Genomic DNA, 21,125 nt, shown 5'->3' with positions numbered 1-21,125 from the left:
CAAAAAACACAGTTAATTAATCACAAAGTGCATAAGCACAGAAATCCTCTTAGGTTTGAAATGAAAATATTTTCTACAATGTTAAATATGAGGCCCGAGACTTAACGAGATAACGGGGATTATTACAAGACAGTAATCCAAAAAACAATTTTTAAACTGCTCAAAATGGGATGACCAAAAGGCCGAGGAGGACGTGTGGTATTTTATGCCCTGCAGAAGTGTGAACTAGGTGTTACCCATCAGAGCCAGGCCTGGAGGGGGAGTTGTCAGAGGAGATGGAGGTGACTGAAGCCACCGACAGCGGCCTCTGGGAGGAGGGCATGGTGAAGGAGCGCACCATGGAGTGAGGACGAGGCCCCCGCCGCTCGTCTGCTGCCGGCTGACACCGCAGAGGAAAAGAGAAAACAGAAAGAATTCAGCTTAAGAGTCACCGACTGCTCTGAAGTCATCTGTGCATTTTTGTTTTTGTTTACAGCACTGGAGATACAGGAGAGGGGCAGGGAGACTGTGAAGAGTGAAGGTCATTCCCAGTATTATCCTAATCTTATATACAGTTTAGAGCTCCAAACGCAGCAAGATAATCAAACATTAGTTATGGGAAAAGAAAAACTGGGGATTTTTTTTCCTGTACTTTTGTAAAAAAAGAACCTGCTGGAAGAAAAAACCTGTAAAGAGTCGCTCTAACAATGAACCTTTCTGTATTTAAAGTCTTTTCGAGCGGAAAAAAGGGGCCATCACACATCTGATGGGATAACCTTATTATCACACCCTGGAAAGTGATGGCTTTTCTCTCAATTGAAAGGTCACCACCCTCTCCCTTTAAATTGAGCGAGGGCGCCTCTACCTCAGGCAAGATGGAGGGAAAAGCTTGGCCAAGCAACAATTAAATCTGTAAAAGAGGAGAGAGCGATGGGAGGTCGTCCCCGGCAGCATCTCACTGCAAACCAGCTGACTTCAGCTAAAAGTAAAAGTATGACATACATGTTCGAAGTGCATTTGGAGGACGTACTGTAAAGGAAGGAAACTAGTAGTTTATTAAAGCATGTGTGAATTATGATTGTGGTCTTGACATCTGCTCTTAGAAATGGCATCAAATGCTCTGTTAATTATTTACTTAAATATTCTATCATGTCAAGTCCTGGTTCCTCCCACAGGAAAGGAGATCCAAATAGGGATCACGGCTCTCCTCTTAACTTTAACACTGTGTGTCATGTTTGTGTGTTGCCATAGCAACCTACGCCACATGGCTTTGTTGTTTACACGGTTGTCTTTTGATTTTTATTTGCATCTAAATCACAGCGCCCCTACCGTCCTGGCCTTTGTCAAAATGAACTGTGATGATCTTTAGTAGCTATTTGATCGTTTTGATCTGTAACTTTAAATGCTTTGCACAATACATCACATGCATCACTTCATAGAAATATGGAACAAAGATGATTCTCACACCTTTCCTGTAACTTTAAAGCAGGCAAAACAAACCTTTACAGCTTGTCGTAAAAGATTTGGAAGGATAGATGTTTTCCTGTGGCTCATGTGTCATAAAAAAATACTAAAGATTGAACATTTTCAGACAACAAACAGGGTTTTCACACCACATTAAACATCAAATTCAAGGGCTTTCCAGTCCCATTTCCCTCAAATTCAAGGACCCATTAAGGCCTAGTTTGAGACACGGATCAAGGTTAATTACTGTTACAACACTGAGAATTTTGATAATGAGAACTAGCAGGCTTTACAGAAGCTCAGAGACAATTAAACAGAGAGAGAGGCTTGAATATGTGAACTCTTCTCAATTGTGCTGCGTTACAATAACTATATTTGCATGCACACTAATATTCCACTATTATTCTGAATATGACAATATTGTGAATTTTGATACGGGTCTTGGAAACAGCATATTCTGTTTGGATATGCTGAATTAGGCCTTATCCGATCAAGACGTGTGGGTTTTTACGGCCTCTAATTTCTGTTTACGTCCAGCTCTGTGCGTTGTACACAAACCAACTAGCCGACAGTTTGCAGAGATACATGCCCAAAAGAAAAGTCCACATTTCTGTTTGGAAGGAGAAACACACCTACTTTTACACATTATGAAAGACTTGGATATCAACAGGTTATTGAATATGTGCAAATATTGCAACGCCGGCCTTTTCATGAAGGTAGTTGAAGGTCCGCCATCGGTTACGTTAATCGCACTATGCACGGCTGTATGTAAACGGGAATATTACAGTAATATTCATTTCCATTAGCCATGTAAACAGCTTAGTAGGATTATTGTCTTTTTTCGGAATAAGGGCAAAAACGTGGAATATTTTATGCATGTAAACGTAGTCACTGATGGCAGACTATGAGGTCTCTTGCCTTCTCTGACACAGCACAAAAAACGACTAAAAGAAATGTCAAAACAACTTCAACTGAAAAGCTTTCAAGGCCTTGATTCACCCTCAAATTCACAAACGTTCAAGGATTTCAAGGGGAACCATGGGACAAAGTATTGAACAATGAAATCTATGTTGTATCTGAAAACGAAAATATGTGGAATAAATGTTAAAACCAAACAGAGGAACAGGAGGACGAGAATACATAATGGATGTCTGAAAGGTATATATAATAATATATTGCTGTATGTTACATATCTTCAGCCAAACTCACCAGAAGTAATAAAAGTAACGGCTGCAGATCCCATTAGTTCCTGCTATGTAGAAGTGACCACACTGAGCTACAAAGCACATTTCGTGTAACAGAAAGCTCCCAAACAAGCAAAAGCTCTTACCAGGGTCTTTACCCCGTACTGTTTCTCCACCTTCTCCCGCAGTTGCTTGAAGCAGGCCTCCAAGCGGTCGTGGAAAGGCCTCAGCGCCTCGGTGACCTTCTCTCCGTGGATGCGGACGCCTTCGGAGAGGTGCGGGATCTGCCGGGGCGAAACAGAAGCATAAGAAAACTTCATCCTGAACATACCCCGGAGACATGAGAGGTGAGCTACGTGCTGGTTCTTCATTCATGAGAGGAATACGCTCCTGTCCCGCCACATACATCCAATTTCACTCGCATGACCTTTGGCCTCTTGGCTGTGCATACTCAGCACAAGTAGTGAATGTATATCAGTGTGGAAATATCACTGCAACCTCATCCAGGTGGAAGTAGACTACAGAGGAGGCTGTTGCCATGACGCTCCCTCCTCCCTGCCTCCCACCTCCAACATCAACGCATCATAACACGGGAATATTAAACAAGGCAATGAGGAAGACTACATGTATAGGCATGTACTGCATGTGATGGATGATTTCCTCCCCATCTCTGATGCAAATAAAGACGCAATGCACCCTTTCCAGCATCTCACATTGTACTAGGCAGGTGGTGAATAGCAAAATCTAAACACATAACAGCAGCATCTCAGGTAGAGGGACAGAGGGGGAGACAGAGAGAGCGAGAGAGACACTGAAACTGCTGAAAACTAGTAATTAGGAAACCCCAGTGCCACAGTCGGTGTCAGCAAGCTCTGCTGACTAAATCTGGCAAGAGGAGGAAGCGGCATCCCTCGGGAAGCGAGCATTTGAGTGATTTTTTTCCCCTCTCTCTTCTGGTTGAAATCACAGGTTTTGTTTTTTTCTCATAACCTCTGTGTTTTATGCCATCTTTGGCTGTGGTAAGGCAGTGGAGAATTGCACAATAACTCGCCAGAAACCAGCAGAGATGTTACAGTCAGCTGTGGTAATAGCAGACCTTTTCTTTCCCATGGCAACTGTCAAAACATCGCCTGACTGTCTCACTGTTATAAGTGAGAAATACTGTTAAAGGTGAAAGGAAAGCAGCTTTTATGCTTATGAATAAATAAAAAAAAACACATTAGAGGGGATTTAATTCAAACGTTTATATTAATCGGTCGCGGTCAGAGTGGTGCATTTGCACATTTCAACAACAAGGAAGCACTAAACTGCATCTTGCGCCTCATCTTAAGTACAGTAGCTTTCACTGCTAACAAATTCACCTAAGCCTTGAGCAAATGGAACAAAGCATCTTCTCAAGAGTACAAAGAAGTGTGTGAAGTATCCAGCCAGAGAAGAAGAAGAAGTGTGTGTGTGTGTGTGTGCTAACCCCTGAATCCCTAGAGACTGCTCGCCTTTCTTCCTGTTCTCTGAGGGCAAACTGCCCCTCTGCAGCAGGCTACAGTACAGCGAGAAGTGACTTCACTCAACTGGCGCACACAACACCACTTCAGCTTCGTGATGCAACATTTTGTAATAATTTCAAACGGTGCATGTTTTATTTACACACACACGTTTCGACACATGGTGGGCTTATTAACGGAGAGGGGAAAAAAAATGACTAATGCAAGAAAAACACATCTATAATGTTGTAGCTTCAGGTTCTCAGCCTTGTAATACACTGCACTAATACATTAAAACAGCATCATATGATAGGAGTGAGCTTGAAAAAGAGATACTGAGCATGTATCATAAAAATCCAGGTTATTTCACTCACTGAAATGTCAGTTCAATCCACAAAAACCAAAAGCCCTGGCACAGAAAGATCAATGAGAGAAGGCTACAGACACCCTGCGAGGATTTCCCCTGATACTGAGCACCTTCATCATCACCGCTGGGACCTCTTGGAGGAGAGAGGAGAGGAGAGGAGAGGAGAGGAGAGGAGAGGAGGAAGAGGCCGAGGGAGTGAAAAGGTGAAAGGAAGGAAAGTCAGGAGTGAGAGAGAGAAAGGGGAGGAGAGAGGAGTCAGAAAGGACCAACTGTTGTGAGACGGAAACAGGGAGGAAAAAACAAAACAGCGAGAGTGAAAGCTGAGGCAAGATTCACGTCTCTCAGGATACCCACATCTTTTTATAGACCTTAGGATGATTGAGTGCGACTGAGTGGCGGCATGGCAACAGAGCTCTGCTCGGTGGCTGCACACAGATAAGCTCATTGTGGAAGACACTGAGGCTCAAGGTTGCTAACACAAAGATTAAACACAGCAGTTTAATTACATATACCAACTTTTTTTTTTTTTAACAGTTTTTATTCTGCTCCAGCAATCTAACAAAGACAGCAGGTTTATGATTTAGGATATCAGAGAGAGATATTTCCTGATGTGAGGTTAATGTTAATATCAGATAATTAGGCAATGGAGACCTGCGGGCTGCATTTCTAAAAAAAAAAAAAAAAAAAAGCAGCATATATTCCCCACTAAAGGTTAGCTTACAAAGAGTTCTTTTTATAGGAGAAAAGGGCAACGTTGGAGAGCCAGATAGAAAATTCTGTGTGAGGTGTTGAAATGCTAGCTGGGAAAGTGAGAGCAAGACTCATCTTAGCAGACATGAAGGCCACACGTCCAGGGCTAAACAATAAGGATTTCCCACTTGCCCGGGGCAAGCAAAACGCTGCGTTCGGCTAGTAAATCTAGCAACTCAGGCAAGTGGTAAAAAAGAATGAAACTGATGATGGAAGTAGCTAAGGAGTGAGCCATCTCGCTTCCTTCTCATCTCTTTTGAGAGTTGCACATGTGCAGGGGCAATTGAGCACTCGCTAGAAAATGGTGGCAGGTAAAGAAAAAGTTTATAAGCAGAAGCGCATAGCGAGCATTTCGGTAAAAACTCTTTCACTGGGTGAAACACCAGATTCATTTATTTAAATAAAGATTAAACATGACAGTTAATTTAGTTCTTTGTTGTTATTTGATAAACGCTAATAAATAAAACATTTTTTTTATAAAGGCAAGTCAAAATTGACTTTGGGCAAGTGACGCATGAACATTAACGTTGAAACCTGATGTCACAATAACAGTTACAGTGCCAGCTTTAAAAGCTGGACTCTTCATAAAAAACAAATATTAGAACACTAAAGTAAATTAAAGGTGCTAAATTTGATATCCAGAGCATTAAAATAGCAGCAAACAACTATTTGCTGTGTAAAGATATAGAGGAGTAATGTCTACCTGAGCAGAGAATAAAGTCACTCTCCCTCTGGGTGTGTTATAATCAGAGCTTCTCCGTGCTTTGTTGACATAATTATGTACAAATAGTGCCGACGGGCACCATGCAAACATTACATATAAATGGTATGGTACATGTATACAGTATATGGTAAGTTATGGTTGCAACATCTGTCAGTTGGTGTCCGGATCTAAACAGATTAGCCATGAACACTTGATAAACAGCTGTAACTCAGGGCTAGGTTTTGTGGTCAAAAATCCTTTACTGCAGCTTTACATGTGGTATAAATAATTAGGACATAATAAACCCATAAAAGTATAAATAGGGAGCAAACTAGAAAGCATTTAGAACAAAGCAATGATTAAATACATATTTGGCCTGGAGGTTCCTCTGCTCCTTTTCTGATCACTACTTCACCACTAGAGTGTTTATTTTTCTTTACTTCCAGAATACATAAATGCAGGGTTGACGTCCCTTTGCGTATATGCACAGTCTCCCGTCAGATTTCCATGCAAACCACAACTTTCAAGCTGCACTTTGTGATTACAAATGAATCCCCAACCCCATTCATGAACAAGTGAATGCCAGTATTATCAGCTGAAAATAAGTATGAAAGAAATGGCACTGCTGCCAAATATCAGAGTCTCTCAGAGCCCGGTGTTCTTAGCTGACCCCTGTCACTCTACCCCTCTCTAATGCAGACTTCTGAGCCCCCTAGGGTGCTGGGACAGCCACCTTTCCTTTGAGATGCTGGATATTAAGGCTGTGATGACATATTAAGACCCTTCGTGAAGGTCACAAAGGTCTTAGAGAGGTACACAGCCAGTGGTGAGTCAGACAGACACTCTACTAGATGAAGGGACCAGCAAAAACACAATGAAGAAAACAGAAAGAAAGATTCTGTTTATGTTGATACTGCGCTGGTGAAAATTGCCTCCTTAAGTCTGTGATTCAATGTATTGATCACTCAGCTACTCTTAACATCTTTAAACAAGAATGGATCACGCTGCAGTGAGAAGTTTTAGGTGCTAATTTAGGCATCTGTCTCCAGCGTTGGCTAATTATAACCAGAAACATCACAGAAAACACCTACTTTGTATTTGCCAGGGGAGCTTTTTACAATACCTAATTTCCTGATTTCCAGTTGCTCATTTCCTCTCTAATTACTAGACGAGGACAATCGGCTGTTGCAGAATAACAGCGCACACTGGCTCATTTCGAACCGTTTAGTTTGTTCATTGGAGCAGGCTCGCCTTCATTTGTCTCATTTAGACAGATTCAAGACGCGAGATAAACAAGAGCGCTGGCTCTGGCAAGGAGACAGCTGATACCATTTCAAATCAACAACTCTGCCTTAGTCATCTCTTTAAAGGTTCCCCGTGTTTGGCGTGGGCTCGGCATACGTATTACTGCTTTCTCTGTGACATGTCACACCACACAACTTCAATCATGTCTTTCTGGGCTTATGAAAGATACACACCACCGTGATTCCGAACGTTTGGTTGGCTTGATGTGAAGGACATTTATAACTGGGCACAGCTGCCAAGACAGAGCGACGCTTTTATCTCCCATACTGGTATAACTGGGGTGTACAACAGAGCTCCTGCTAATTAGCACTGTGGTTCGTGGGTGGAGGATCATTTCAGAATTTGCAGTGTGATTTCCAACACTATATTTGACGCTGAAATGGTTTTGGCTTCTTCACATTTAAGCGTCGCACTGGAACCAACACAAAGCTTTGAAACTAAACAGACGTTAGTGTTCGGTGCCTTTTGCTTCCAGATGGATACAAAAATAACTGACAGGTCTTAAAGGTGAAATCTAGTTGCGTACTCCAACCTTGTCAGACATAATGTATAATCTTTCCAGGAGTAATGAAGTAGCGTCTATTTTTAGGTCACCCTCACCTGCTTTGTCAACTTCTACTTCAGTCAGTGATCTCCTACATTTCCGCATGACTTAAAAAAATGAATATGGAAAAACTAGAGGAGCAACTAATATGGAAAATAGTAATTATAACAAATCCGCAGTCTTACTTCTAAGGGGGAAATACATATGCGAGCATCACGGATGATATCAAATAGGAAGCCAATATATTCCTGTGTGAATCATCGTGCCTTATAAAGACAAAAGGTTTCGCAAACACAAAAGAACTTTTCGGATTCGGAGGAGTTCCGCCAGAGATGCAGAGCACAAAGTTGACCTATTTTACAACAACGGAGAGGAGAACAACTACTGCAAATTCAATTAACTTCCTTTTTCCTTGCAACTGGCGATAGGAAGCAGACAGAAAAACTTCTTGTATCTTTGCTCAATTCCTGCGTGAACCATAAGGCAGGGAAGCATGACTTCCAGATTATTAAAGTGACCCTCAGTTCAGAGCTAAAAAGTTAAGGGGGAGAGTAATAAAAGAAAACAAAAACTACAGTGCAGCTTTCTAAAATCCCAAAAGGGAGGAAGTCTTTGTTATTCCACTAGAAAGCAGGAGTTTATTAATCAAAGATGAGCCACAAATAAGCCACAGATCTGTGGAGCTTCATCGTAAGCTGTTAAACAGCACGTGCTGTGTGATGTATTCCCACAATATGTGTGTGTGTGCGTTTCTTGTCTGCTGTGTGTGCACTTCCTTCAGGCTCAGCGAGGGTGCAGAGCTCGCAAAAAAACCCCCAAAAAAACGGCAATGCTGATCTTTCGCTGTCTCTTCTTCACGCTGTGGAGCCTCCTCCCTATAACTTCAGAATGTTTGCTTCAGCACTCTCTCTCCCTCTCTCGCTATTATCTCCACTGAACTCTTTAACACACTTTTCCCCCCGCTCACTTCACTTACTGTCATCGGACACTCTTCGCAGTGCACTCACAAGTTCTTCAAACGATATTATATTTTCAGCTGTAACCTTTCAGAGTGACTTTTTATTTTTTTGCAGAAGCAGCAGCGCTTTAGTAGGGGGGGACAACATTTCAGATATAAATGCCATAATATACAGTACAGAACAAGTCAGCATTCAGACTCTCCACTGTGTATATGAAGTGACTTTCACTGCCCCGTGTCTGCAGGGGCTCTTGTTGTGAAAGGCTCCCAAATTTCTGGTGCCGATTCCATTAATAAACTCCTTAAAGGGATAGTTTGGTGTTTTGAAGTGGGGTTGTAGGAGGTACTTCTCCATAGTCAGTGTATTACCTACAGTAGATGACAATTGGCATGCCCCCAGTTTGAAGAAGCAGACAGGAGTTACTGCATGGAAGCAAAGCAATGTACTCCTAAAAGAAAGACCCACCTAAAAAAATCAATATCAGTTTAAGTGTACGCTATATTTAGGATATATTCATCAATGTATCTTGCAGTCAGACAGCCCTTTCCAACGGGGAACTGTTGTTATCTATGCTCTCGCCAAAGCCACCAGACTCCATTGAAAAATCAGTTATTTTACCTCACAAAACACACTACTGCTGCCTCGATTGGTTAGTTTGTTTGTGTTATTGTGTGACTTTGGTGAATCCAAACTAACCAAAGTCACACAATAACACAAACACCCGCTAGACCAGCAACCATCGTGTTCTGTGAGGTAAAATTACTGTTTTGTCAATGTAGTTTGGTTGCTTTGGCGAAAGCAAAGATAACGGTTTCAGTTCCTCGCCTCATGGCAAGGTAAACCGGCAAAAATATTCTAAATATAGCGCACACTTGCACCGGTGCAAACTGATATTAATGTTTTTAGGAGGGCCTTTCTTTTAGGTGGCTAAAATACGTTTTGCTGCTGACCCCGTCCACAGCAGTAAGTTGCTTTGCTCCTGTGCGGTAACTCCTGTCTGCTTTTCCAAACTGGGGACGTACTGACCGCCATCTACTGTAGGTAATAATACACTGAATATGGATAAGTATTTCAGAAAACCCCACTTCAAAACACCCCAAATATCCCTTTAATAACTAAAACCATATTAACTTACATATAAGGCCACTATGTTTAAAGCACCTGGAAGGCAAATGAATAGCCCAAAGCCAATCCATGCAAATTAAGAAAGCTCAATCATGCTGAAAGGCCAAGTGGCATGAATTCACATTTTCATGCACCTCACGCTCCTCCATACCGTCTAATCATGCTCAGTACGTCGGCTGCCTGTAGGCTATGCCTTTCTCTGCTCATTATATGTTCCATGGAAAAAGAAATACCATGTAATAATGTGCTGAAAAATGTCCTCTTTTAAAGGAAACAAGCAGGCCATTTGTGATGAGCTGGCCTGGACAATTTTCCTTGAACCCTGACATCTTCGGCGAGACAGACAGATGCAGTATGATGCTTTTACCATGCTCATATATGCACTCCACAAAGACGCAAAGGAGCATTATGAACTTAAGTCTTACCTGCCAGGCGATAAAGTCCTTCAGTTTCTCTATCTTCTCAAGGTCCTCTGGGCGCTCCTGGATGTACTTATCATTGAAGAAGGCCTGGAGAAGAGAGAGAGAGGAGATACTGGAGTAAGTCTGTTTGTATGACGGGAGGAAGAGGAGTAATAAGTACAGGGGAAGACGGAAGAAACAATCTGAAATGTGGAGAAGGTTGTAATATAAATAAAATGAGAATCGGGGGAGAAAAAAACTGACAAGTCAAGGGGGACCGCACTGGGAGGGGCTGTTAAGATGAGAAAAAATTCAGTTGAGACATCCGTCTCTCCTCCACCACCTGCACTACTTCCCTGAGATGAAGGAGTGACCCGAGGGCAGAGAATTCACCTCGTTCCTCCTCTGACTCATACTGCACCGTTTCACAAGACCAATATGAATCTATTCCAGGTCGTGATATATGCTGGGAACCAGCACGCTATCACTTTTTATATCATCTAACACAAAGTAAAAAGAGTTTTCCTTTCCACACGAGTCGCTATTGTGTTACAGTGAATCGAGTGTTCCGCTCAGTGAGAAATGTTTTTCAAAAGAAAGGCCCTTCAAAACAAATACTGATTCCTGATGACCTATGATGTTGAGAGGCAAACAAAATGTGAGTGAGTCTGTCACAAGTATAGTGATAAAAACATGAAGGCTGATGGAATGAGAGCTGCTAGGACTTGAAATATGCATGGGCTTATGATTTCATTTCACAGCATGAACTCAAACCAGGGGAAAAAAACTGGTTCATCTGAATCAGCCTTGAATATAGTTTATAGATATATTCAAAATTTACAGACATTTTCAGGAATATAAAATGTGTCAGAAGATCTTGTGTTCGGCGTTATGGGAAATCCGCTCATTCACTTTCTTTTTGAGAGTATTAGCATCGAGAAAGGGAAAAATGGGAAGAGAGCTAGCCTGGCTCTTTTCTCTTTCTTTCTTTCTTGGCTCTTACCTGCCTATCAGTAGCTCTGGACCTCACTAATTAACACGTTATATCTTTGGTTTAATCTTCACAACAACTGAAGTGTAAAAAAACAAAGTTGTGTATTACAGGGTTAATGTGCTGAACTATGTCTCGGCTGGTGCAAGTGACTTCCTGAAGTCTCTGCTGATCGCCTGGCAACCTCACTGTGACAACAAGACTCCAGGAAGTTGTATGTAAGGTGTGTAATGAGGGCGCTTTCACAAGCAAACATTTAGTCCGTTTTAATCAAACTCTGGTGAGGTTCGTTTGGGCGGTTGTGAACGCTGTAATCGTACTCTGGTGCGGACCAAAACAACCGCTCTGAGACCGATTGCGAGAGATGGTCTCGGACCGTTTCCGGGCGAACCCTAGTGCGGTGCGATGGCAGTGTGAACATAACATAATCCGAATTGCAGTGAACCAAAACGCAGGCTGTCTGTGTGGATATTTGTTGAGATGGACACAAGTACATGACAGTTTAACATGAGTGGGAGAGGACTGACCTGGACTTTTTTTTAAATAATTTAGTGCCTTTATTAGAGCAGCTGGAGAGTGAAAAGGAAAAGGGGAGAGAAAGGGGATGGTATGCAGCAAAAGGCTGCGGATTGGAATCAAACCCAGGCCACAGTAAAGGACTCAGCCTACACGGGGTGTACACTCTACCGGGTGAGCTAGAGGTCGCCCCGTCCGATGTTCGCTTGACATCTGGGCCGAACAGAACATTCAGAATATGCTAAAGAAAGTCCACAAACATAGTGACGTTTATAAAGTCATTCGAGATAAAGTGGAGGAGAAGGTATTTGTGTGCACAGTAGATCAGTGTCAAGTCAAAGTGATAAAACTTCAGCGCTGCTCCTTCGTACTCGCCCCTCAGCACATTATTTTTCTTATTTGGTCCGGTTTAATTTGTGCACCGTGAAACAGAACCCAGCTAAATAGAAAACAAATTATTTTGACGATTATTTCGGACAAGCCAAACGGACTATGGCTTGTGAAAGCGCCCTTAGAGATGCTGGTAGGTGGATTTTTGTTAACTCAGGCGAGAAGCAGGCTTGCTTCAGTCTTTATGCTAACTAAGCTAACTTTTCCTGGATCTAGCTTCATATTTACAGACACAAGTGTCGTATTGATCTTCTCATTTAACACGAATAAAAAAAGCGCATTTCAAGCACAAAATGTCAAACTGGTCCTTTAATACTTCTGTTAAGATAGAATGAAGCTAAAAATGGAGATGTGGACGTAAAGGCGAACAGGTTGAGACAATAGAATAAATCTTTTTTTTTTTTCATGTCGACTACCTTCTCATAGTTGGTAAAACCTCCCATGACAGCTGGGTCCACAATCCCATTCAGCAGCATGGAGAGGGGGTTGATGGGAAGGTTGGGGTCGTTGAGATGCCGCTGCACTATGCTGCTGATCTTCTCATTGGTCAGCTGCATCGTCTCCATGGCGTTCTCCAGTGGACTGATCTCCTCCTGTGCAGCACAGTAAGTGAAGGTGTCATCCAATATTCCCAGCACTTATTCACCAGTTTCAGTATATACACACACACATACATCACTACTGTCTCTGTAATCCCAACAATCAAGCGGAAACATTTTGTGTTCACTGACTAGGGGTTTGTTATTAGAAGATGGGCTTAGAATCCCTTAACTACGCACATAAATCATGTCGGATAGAGGAGCAATGAATCATTTTCCCACTGCGCTCCATACATGAACCTGCAACTGTCAAATGATGATGGATGGTTGGTTGGTGTAGGGGAATTTCAGTTCCCATTGTCAACAAAAACATGATTGGCAATTCTGAGAAAAAGATGAGTAAAACGCTGACATTAATTCCACTACTGTGTGAAGAAAAAAACTCTGTGTAAACTCCACATGGAGGCAATCTCATTACTTTGGATGGGGAAAAAAAATCACCTCCTCGCAGCTCGCTAGTAAGAATTTAGGAGAAACATGAGTGGATTGTTGAGTAAATGTCAGATTTAGACCCCAGCCAGAAAAGATAAAGATGTTGTGCCAGGGAGACAAATCTCCAATCTGTGCCGGTGTGTCTCAGGCCAGCTTGATAAAAAGCATTGTCAGATGGAAGGCTTTAGCTCGGTGAATCTCGGCCCAGTCATTAAGCTTTAAATAGAGAGTCTAACCTCGGGGAGGCGGCCTCTCCCTGGCTCATCTGGGGGGCAAGCTGCTCCTGACAGCATGTTCCAGCTCAGCCTGAAGGAAGAGGCCTCTGCTTTGAATTAGCGTGGCAACGGAGCACTTTGCTACATGGACTTGGGAGTCAAATCTTTGTGCTAAGGATGTAACGACCAGACGGGCCATCGTGGCGAGCTGAATGTCCAAGCTGCTTGGGTGCTATTTGACGACTATGAATGCTGAGTGAGCAGACTGTTGGCTAAAGATAACCTCGGAGAAATGCCCCCTTTCTGAAGCTCTCACCAGCAGCGCAGATATGAAAGCGGCTAATCAAAGCGACAAATAAAAGAGTAATTGATTGCGTAATACATAGCCGGGCTAATTACGCTAAGTAGTGCATTTGTTTTGGGACAAACTAATGACACATTAAAATGATGAGGCGGGTGTTTTGGATCTAAGTGATACTGTAACCTGCTCCAACTTGTGTTACTGCACTCATTTCTCCACACTCAGACAACATCCCAGCCCAAAAATGGGGACACCAGACCAGCTTTTTAATTAGTCAAAACAACAGAGCTAAAATAATGAAATTTTAATGCCGTTTCAGTGGGACGGAGGGGGAAATGTGCCCATTCCAAGTGCGACAGTAAACACTTGAAGTCATGTGTTGCAGCTGTTAGACCATCCGCTCATCAACGAGGTTTCAATACAGCAATCCAGGTATTTCTATTACAGGAAAATAAACAGCGAGCGAGTTCTGAGCTCTCCTCTGGTTGTATTTGTGCTGTGTAGCTATTTTCAGTCTTTAAGGAGTGCTTGGTGAATCGATGTGGGCCCTCTGGCAGAGAGAGAGAGAACGTGCCCCGTCGTTAGTCCGGGGAGTGGCATGCCTGCGTCCACGCGGCTGTCTATACAGCTTAAGTGGACAAATCATATCGATTGCCTCTGAGCAAAGCTGCAGATCCTCATCTGATTAGGAGGCACACAGGCCCCTTCATACTCACTGTGGAGACCGACTTGACTTCAAACCAGCGCAGGATGCCGGGGAGCTTGTATGCTGTCGAGTACGTGGTCCTCTCAATCCACATGTTCTGTTGACAAAATCGGAACACAGCACAGAAATCAACACATGACATGACGGGGTACTTTAAACATGCTGTGTTTGTGCCAAACCTTCATTGAAACATGCTTTCAGACTGTTGTTGCATGAATGAGAGTAAGATGATGTAATAGTTGTTCAATCAAAGCCTATTGTAGGGGGAGCTGGTGGGATGGAGGTGTGCACTGCCTCCCTGTCAGCTCACTGAGAGCCAAAATAAGATGGAATCTCCTCTAATGCTGGGGATGCACCGATACCGGATCGGATATCGGGCCGATACTGACTCAAACAGCTGGATCGGGTATCGGTGACAATGGATCCGATCTATTCAACTCTATTCAATATTTATATAGTATAAACATTATATACTGGAATTTTAATTCCTGTTTAAAGTTTGACCGATTTTTTGCTGCATTAAAAATGTTTACACATGAATTGTAATTCTTGTTAATTTAGATTTTTTACCAAGTTGTTGATGTAAGATTTATTATTTTAATAATAAATAAAAAGTCTGTTACGTTTGAAGATTTTTTACCAAGCCGCTGGTGTAGATTTATTATTTTAATAATAAATAAGATGTCTGTTATTTTTGAAGATTTTTTACCAAGTTGCTGGTGCATGATTTATTATTATAATAATAAATAAAAATTCAGCTAATTTTGAAGATTTTTTACCAAGTTGTTGGTGTACAATTTATTATTTTAATAATAATTAAAAAGTCTATTACATTTGAAGATTTTTCACCAAGTTGCTGGTGTACGATTTATTATTTTAATAATAAATAAAAATTCAATTTATATAAATAAAATACTAATTCAGTCAAGCCTGATGTTGCCTTACACATAAAAGAACACTGACTTCCACACAGTGAGGCATACAGCCTATTAATTAAACACTGGTATCGGATCAGTACTACGTATCGGCCGATACCCAAAGCCCAGGTATCTGTATCGAGATCGGGACTTAAAAAGTGGGATCGGTGTATCCCTATCTAATATATCAACCCTAAATCTCAAGAAGAAAAACACACTACCGGAGGTGATGATTTCCCTTATGTGTTGGAAGAAAAGAGAGCTCGCTTCAGAGCATACTTGGTGAATTGTGTGTACATTGACGTGTTTAATAGGTCTGACAGATGCAATATGTATCCATCACCTCACTGTCAGGACGGAGAGAGTCCTATCAGTCAGAGTGAGTCTGAGATGAGTTAAATACATCATCCTGCTCAGCTGAAGTGATGCCACAGTAAACACGCAGACAGAGGAAAGTGAGAGTGGGTTTAATTTGTCGTTCTTGTCATTCGCAACCTGGATATTCAGTGTGCACAAAACATAATTCACAAGATGCACTAAAAATCAGGATTCGACAGTAATAGTTGCATTAGGCATCCAGATTTTGATCACTGTCAACACTTCTATTTGGGCTCGATGTTTCTCGTTGGCAGCCAGTTTTCCTGTGTTTAATGAGACTTCTGCCTTTCTATTGATTTACTCTGCTGGAAACGATGGAAAATACGTGTTTAAGCCTCAAACATAAATCTCAAACAATAATCCAGCAGCATCCTATAATAAATTATAAAACAGCAGGAGCGATAAATAGACAAAGAAAAGCTGATCAAAAGACTCAAAACTGAAAAGCCCTTATCAGCTTTAGACAAACAGACAAACTGGAGATCATTATTTTGCCTATTGTACCATACCCTACTGAGTACATTATCCTGTAGATGTGCAATTTGTCCTGCTAGTGGAGCTGAGTCACTTGCTCCTAGCGAGATATGTTTTATATATAACTGTGCATGTGTGTGTGTGAGTGAGAGATCAAAAAGAAATATTTGAGGGAGCAAAAAGGAAATCCATGTTATGTAATACATGTTTTCCTATTCTAGGTATCATTTGTCAAAACTAAAACTTAGTTAGCAATGCTGTAATATCTATTATTTTATCATTAGTTTGTATAATATGAAATAGTTACATTTATAACTTATATATTGTATCATAGCTGATAAGAGACAATACAAATTATATTCTGATTATATTAGTAAACTATTTATTAACAGTTTATTGTTGTACCTATTATAACATTTTATATACTAATTAAGTATTTGTTAGTGATTACCAAATGATTTGTAAACATTTAAGAAATTGTTTGTAAAACATTAACATAGATAGATGGACCAGAAACCAATTATTAACCATTGAAAAAGTTTTAACTATCTATCTAAATAACGTTTATAGACGCTTTACAAAGTATTTATTTATTAAAGTATTTGTTATAATTAGCAGTTGCAACTTTATGATAGCATCCAAATTAAGTTCATAGATGGTTTACAAATCAATCTGTTAAGCATTAACAAAGTATTACAAATATATGGTCCATCTATCTTTGTAATGTTTACAGATGTTTTACAAATGATTTCTTTAATGTTTACAAATCATTTCATAATCATTAACAAATATACATATAGTATATCAAATATAATATAATGTGTGCAACAATAAACTGTTAAAATAACATAAATTATAGCATTACTAATAATTAGTAAACATTATTAATTATCATTTTGTTGTATAATAGTAAAATAACTAAGTTTGATTAACTATTAATTTACCATTTATAAATGATGGTTATTATAAAGTGTTACTGGATATAAATACATAGGCCCATTATCACTCCAACCATAAATGATGAAAATGCAGCAACTGTTTTATCAACTTTGGCAAACAAACGTAGCTAAAATATTCTATATTATAGTTCAATAAAAAGAGTAGCCTTCATGTTACTTTTAGAAATTCAAACTGGCTTAATAGTTTTTTTTTTCATTTAAAAGAGCATGAAAATTATGCTCACAATGATTCTAATGTTATCAAATAATTTGTAAAACCCTTTATAAAAACTTAAATGGACAAGCCAAGTCATAGTGGAAAAACAATTACCGCAAACTCGTTGTCGGGGTCCTTCTCCCCCTTCCTCACTGGCCTGGAATACTGGAATTTATGGACTTCATTTACTGTGTAGAAGCTGGGGAGAGAGAAAATCAGCGCCTGAGTAAATTAAAACTGTTATGGGCAATCTACGGCTTGATTCAAAGGTTGATTGCTTTGCTTCAGGTCAACCACAGGACAGGCCCACTATGGGGTAGCTCTGCCAGGAAACTGTGGCATTTAGCACGTTGGTTTGGACTAGCTGTCTGCGGCGCGGCCTCGTCCGCATGGTAAATAAACTCATTTGTGGGTCACACGCGTCACTGGCGGCACCCGAGGTTAGTCCGACATGTCAGACACGTAGAGAAGCTGCAGCACAACGTGACAGCGGCACATGACTAGTGGGGATGAACTTTGCTAAATCAGGTTAATAGACTTTTCACACAAGGAAAATGATGGTGTTGCGTAGTGGCTGAAGGAGCAGCTGTCTGGGCACATAGACGCTTCTTTCCCCATCTCGCCTACAGAAATCCACTTTCACACTTCTTCTGTGGAAATGAGTACAGCTATATTATCCTCATTAAGCATATTGCATTCCTAAAACAATGCCATATGTTTATTAGCACACAATTATGAATAAAATATGAAATGAATCAGTGCCGTTTCAAAACCGCTGCCCTTTCATGTTTGTAGTAGCAGCAATAAGTGTGTCCAGATGGGATGCTACAATTTATTTGTACTTTTTCTACTAAGGACTGTTTACGTACTGCTAATGAACAGACCACACAAAGCTTTTTGGGACATTCAAACTCCACCGAGAAATGTGGCTCAGGTCTTGCTGGTACTTGAGGTACTTATGCTTGGTCACAAAGGGCAACACACTATTTAATGATGAGAGGCATTCTCAAATTAGCTGAGAAAGCATGGCATTAACCGCAAAAAAAAAGAAAAAAGGAGCCGCTGAGCTTCTGATCTAATAAACAGATTAATAAAGCAGCTTTAAATCAGCTGCGCCATCCCAATTAAGCCTTTTTTACATGTCATTAGCTGGCGGGCTAGAGATGATGCAGCAGCACGGTCTGGACAAAGCAAGGTCAGAAGGGGGTGTGTGCTCTGCCTGCTGCTGTGACCCTTTGGCTCAAACAGCTCAGTCTCATTGCTATGCACCGTTGGTCTTTTGCACTGAATGGGAGAATAAATGGGAGAATACAGAGCGAGATGGGGACAAACCGGGGAAAGCACGGTGAGAGCTGGAGAAAGAAAGAGTTGGCAGAGAAAGAGAGAGGGACAGACAGTTGGTGTGGAACATTTTTTCTATCGCTCTCTAAACACAGTTGTCTAATCTATGCTATCAACAGAGATACATATTCCAATCAGACACAGCTCGCAAACAAGCCAACAGGCTGCGGCGGCTGCAGGGGGGGGGGATGTGACCAACGGTGCAGGCGTGTGATAAGATCAGTGCGCAGGTATATTTGCCTAGATGGTTTCTCCTTTTAATTATGCCCATTGATGCGTTGGGTGGCACACCAAAGTGAATTTGCACAGCCGACTGATGCGGCGCATGGCTGGCGTACAGATTTGGGCAAACAAGTGGGAGTGGAGGGGCCCACTGTTTGCTGTGGCCCCGATGCTGCGACACAAAGGTATTAATGATGTCGGAGAAACAATGTTGTACTTGGCACAGCGACTATTAGCAGATGGCCGGCGCAAGTTAATAACCGCGAGAACGACACGAAGGTCAACCGCTGTTTGTTCCACTCAGACAAACATTTACATCAAAGATTTAATCGCTTTCACCACAGCGGCCCTCGACTCACCACACTAAAAAAAAAAAGAAAATGCTAATGCACTTTTGCATGTCATCACAAGCTCTTTAAATTGTTTTTGAGGGACTGGGGAAAGTAAATTGGGCTTGCTGTAATTGAAATGCATGCAGTGTGACTTTGAGTAACTCACTCTGTAATTGTAAAGAAGGGGATATCCTGCTTACCTCACTATTTGTTCAGAGACGGGCTTGTTTTGGAACTTGGCAGGCAGGTCGAGGATGGGCTTAACGGTGAAACACTGGATGTCTTCAGCAGAAACATCAAGGAAATAAACAAAACTTTTGAACTCTGATGAATGAAATACAATTAATTAGGACCTGTTGATAACTCACTATTACTGTTAATCGACATTGAATAAAATCAAATTGTAAAATTTCACAAAATTGATGAAGAAAAAAGAAGATTTTTAGCAAATTGTAATTAAAAAAATTAAAGCTACTACGAGGAACTTCATTTTGTGTTGATTTTGGCGGTCCCTGCGGACAAAAGCGGTAGTGTTTCCGAGCACCAGAGTCCCTTTAAAAGACCTCTCACTTTACTACAGCAGGGTCTGACATAATGTACATAATGTCTGGATAATGTACAGCGAGCCGGTCATTATTCTGAAATAAACCCTGACATGGCGATGTGGCACCCCGATGTGAAGCATCGCCCTGAAAGGGTTTATTTCACAACAATGACCCGCTAGCTGTTCATTATCCTGCTTATTACATGGCTACTTACTTAAGAAATCAATAATTTGACACAAAAACGGTCCGCCAGAGTCCGACATCAGAACTGCGCCCATAGCAACGGTCTGTTATACATAGCAACGGTCTGCTATAAACAAATATAACAGACCGTAGAATGGCGTGATTGACTAATCAGAATTGAGTATTCAACAAAGCTGTGTAATAATATGTATTATTAATTATATTAATATTAAATTGAAACCATGTCTCCCAGCCCGATAATCACTCCAGAAGTATGCGTCATAGTCAATTTGTGGCATATAATAAAAAACCCAGTTCCTTTCATTTTGTGTACTGGCAGTATTTAACACAGCGGCTGCACCAAAAGAAATAAAAAAAAAAATGAAATAGAAATGAATCAGTGACTTGTGCTGAGGATACATTGTCCAGAAGAACACTTTGTGTCCTCGCTGGGCGGCGTGGTCGTCTTCATCTTCTCTGCGTTGGGAAACTGAGTGAGAAGACGTGCTTCGAAATCCTCTCTGCGTTCGTACTCCTTCCCTCGGTAGATGAACATTTTGTGCTGAGGGACAATAAAAAGAAGTGTGAGACCTCGGACATGAAGGGAGACAAATACCCAATCATGGAAGCAGGTGATACTTTTCACACATTATGCGGCCGTAAGGTACATGTTCTATGAATGTGGCAGTATTAACAGCACACAGGGTCATTTCGTTCACCATTTCACGGAAGATTAGAGCCAACATTCATTCAATGATGGCAGTCGGGACAGACACGGGACAATGAGAAAATTGTAATATTAAAAGAAAGTTACATGGATGAGAGCTGCTTTGATTTGTAAATCTACTTGGCCCGGTACTGTGGCTGGGTTAAAATACATTATCATAATCTCCATATTAAATACTTGGAAATGAGGGTGACGGAAAGTTCTTGGCACTGATTCAGTGATTAGTCAGTCCCAGCTGAGTTCAGAGTGGGCTTGCTCGGGGAGGACTTCAGTTTGAGCATACTGACAGACTGCAAATAGCTACTACCATTTAGCTGGTGGCTCTTTCACTAACGGCTGCTGCTAACTGCAGCTACTGATGAAGTTGCCTTCAGACCACTGTGATGGTTCAACTTCCAATCAGTGTGGTAAGATCTTGGCACCGGAGAAGGGCCCTCCT

At 41.3% G+C, this 21,125-nt stretch overlaps 1 protein-coding gene across 4 annotated transcripts in view; it reads right to left on the bottom strand.

Annotated features, from left to right (window-relative positions):
- dock1 (dedicator of cytokinesis 1) overlaps nucleotides 1-21,125 on the bottom strand; it is a 213,360-nt gene that overhangs the window by 7,132 nt on the left and 185,103 nt on the right. For all 4 annotated transcript variants that reach the window (XM_037753937.1, XM_037753939.1, XM_037753938.1 and 1 more), the window contains 8 exons: nucleotides 20,380-20,521; nucleotides 19,432-19,513; nucleotides 17,451-17,535; nucleotides 14,423-14,509; nucleotides 12,576-12,752; nucleotides 10,287-10,370; nucleotides 2,774-2,911; nucleotides 237-379 (listed from right to left, as the gene is read on the bottom strand). In XM_037753937.1, coding sequence (XP_037609865.1) covers nucleotides 237-379; nucleotides 2,774-2,911; nucleotides 10,287-10,370; nucleotides 12,576-12,752; nucleotides 14,423-14,509; nucleotides 17,451-17,535; nucleotides 19,432-19,513; nucleotides 20,380-20,521 — 938 coding nt within the window. The remainder of the gene's footprint in view (nucleotides 1-236; nucleotides 380-2,773; nucleotides 2,912-10,286; nucleotides 10,371-12,575; nucleotides 12,753-14,422; nucleotides 14,510-17,450; nucleotides 17,536-19,431; nucleotides 19,514-20,379; nucleotides 20,522-21,125) is intronic.

Source organism: Sebastes umbrosus, chromosome 20 (assembly GCF_015220745.1).
Source record: "Sebastes umbrosus isolate fSebUmb1 chromosome 20, fSebUmb1.pri, whole genome shotgun sequence".
NCBI classification, from domain to species: domain Eukaryota; kingdom Metazoa; phylum Chordata; class Actinopteri; order Perciformes; family Sebastidae; genus Sebastes; species Sebastes umbrosus.
The sequence above is the reverse complement of the archived record's forward strand: the minus strand, read 5'-3'. Positions and strand labels throughout refer to the sequence as shown.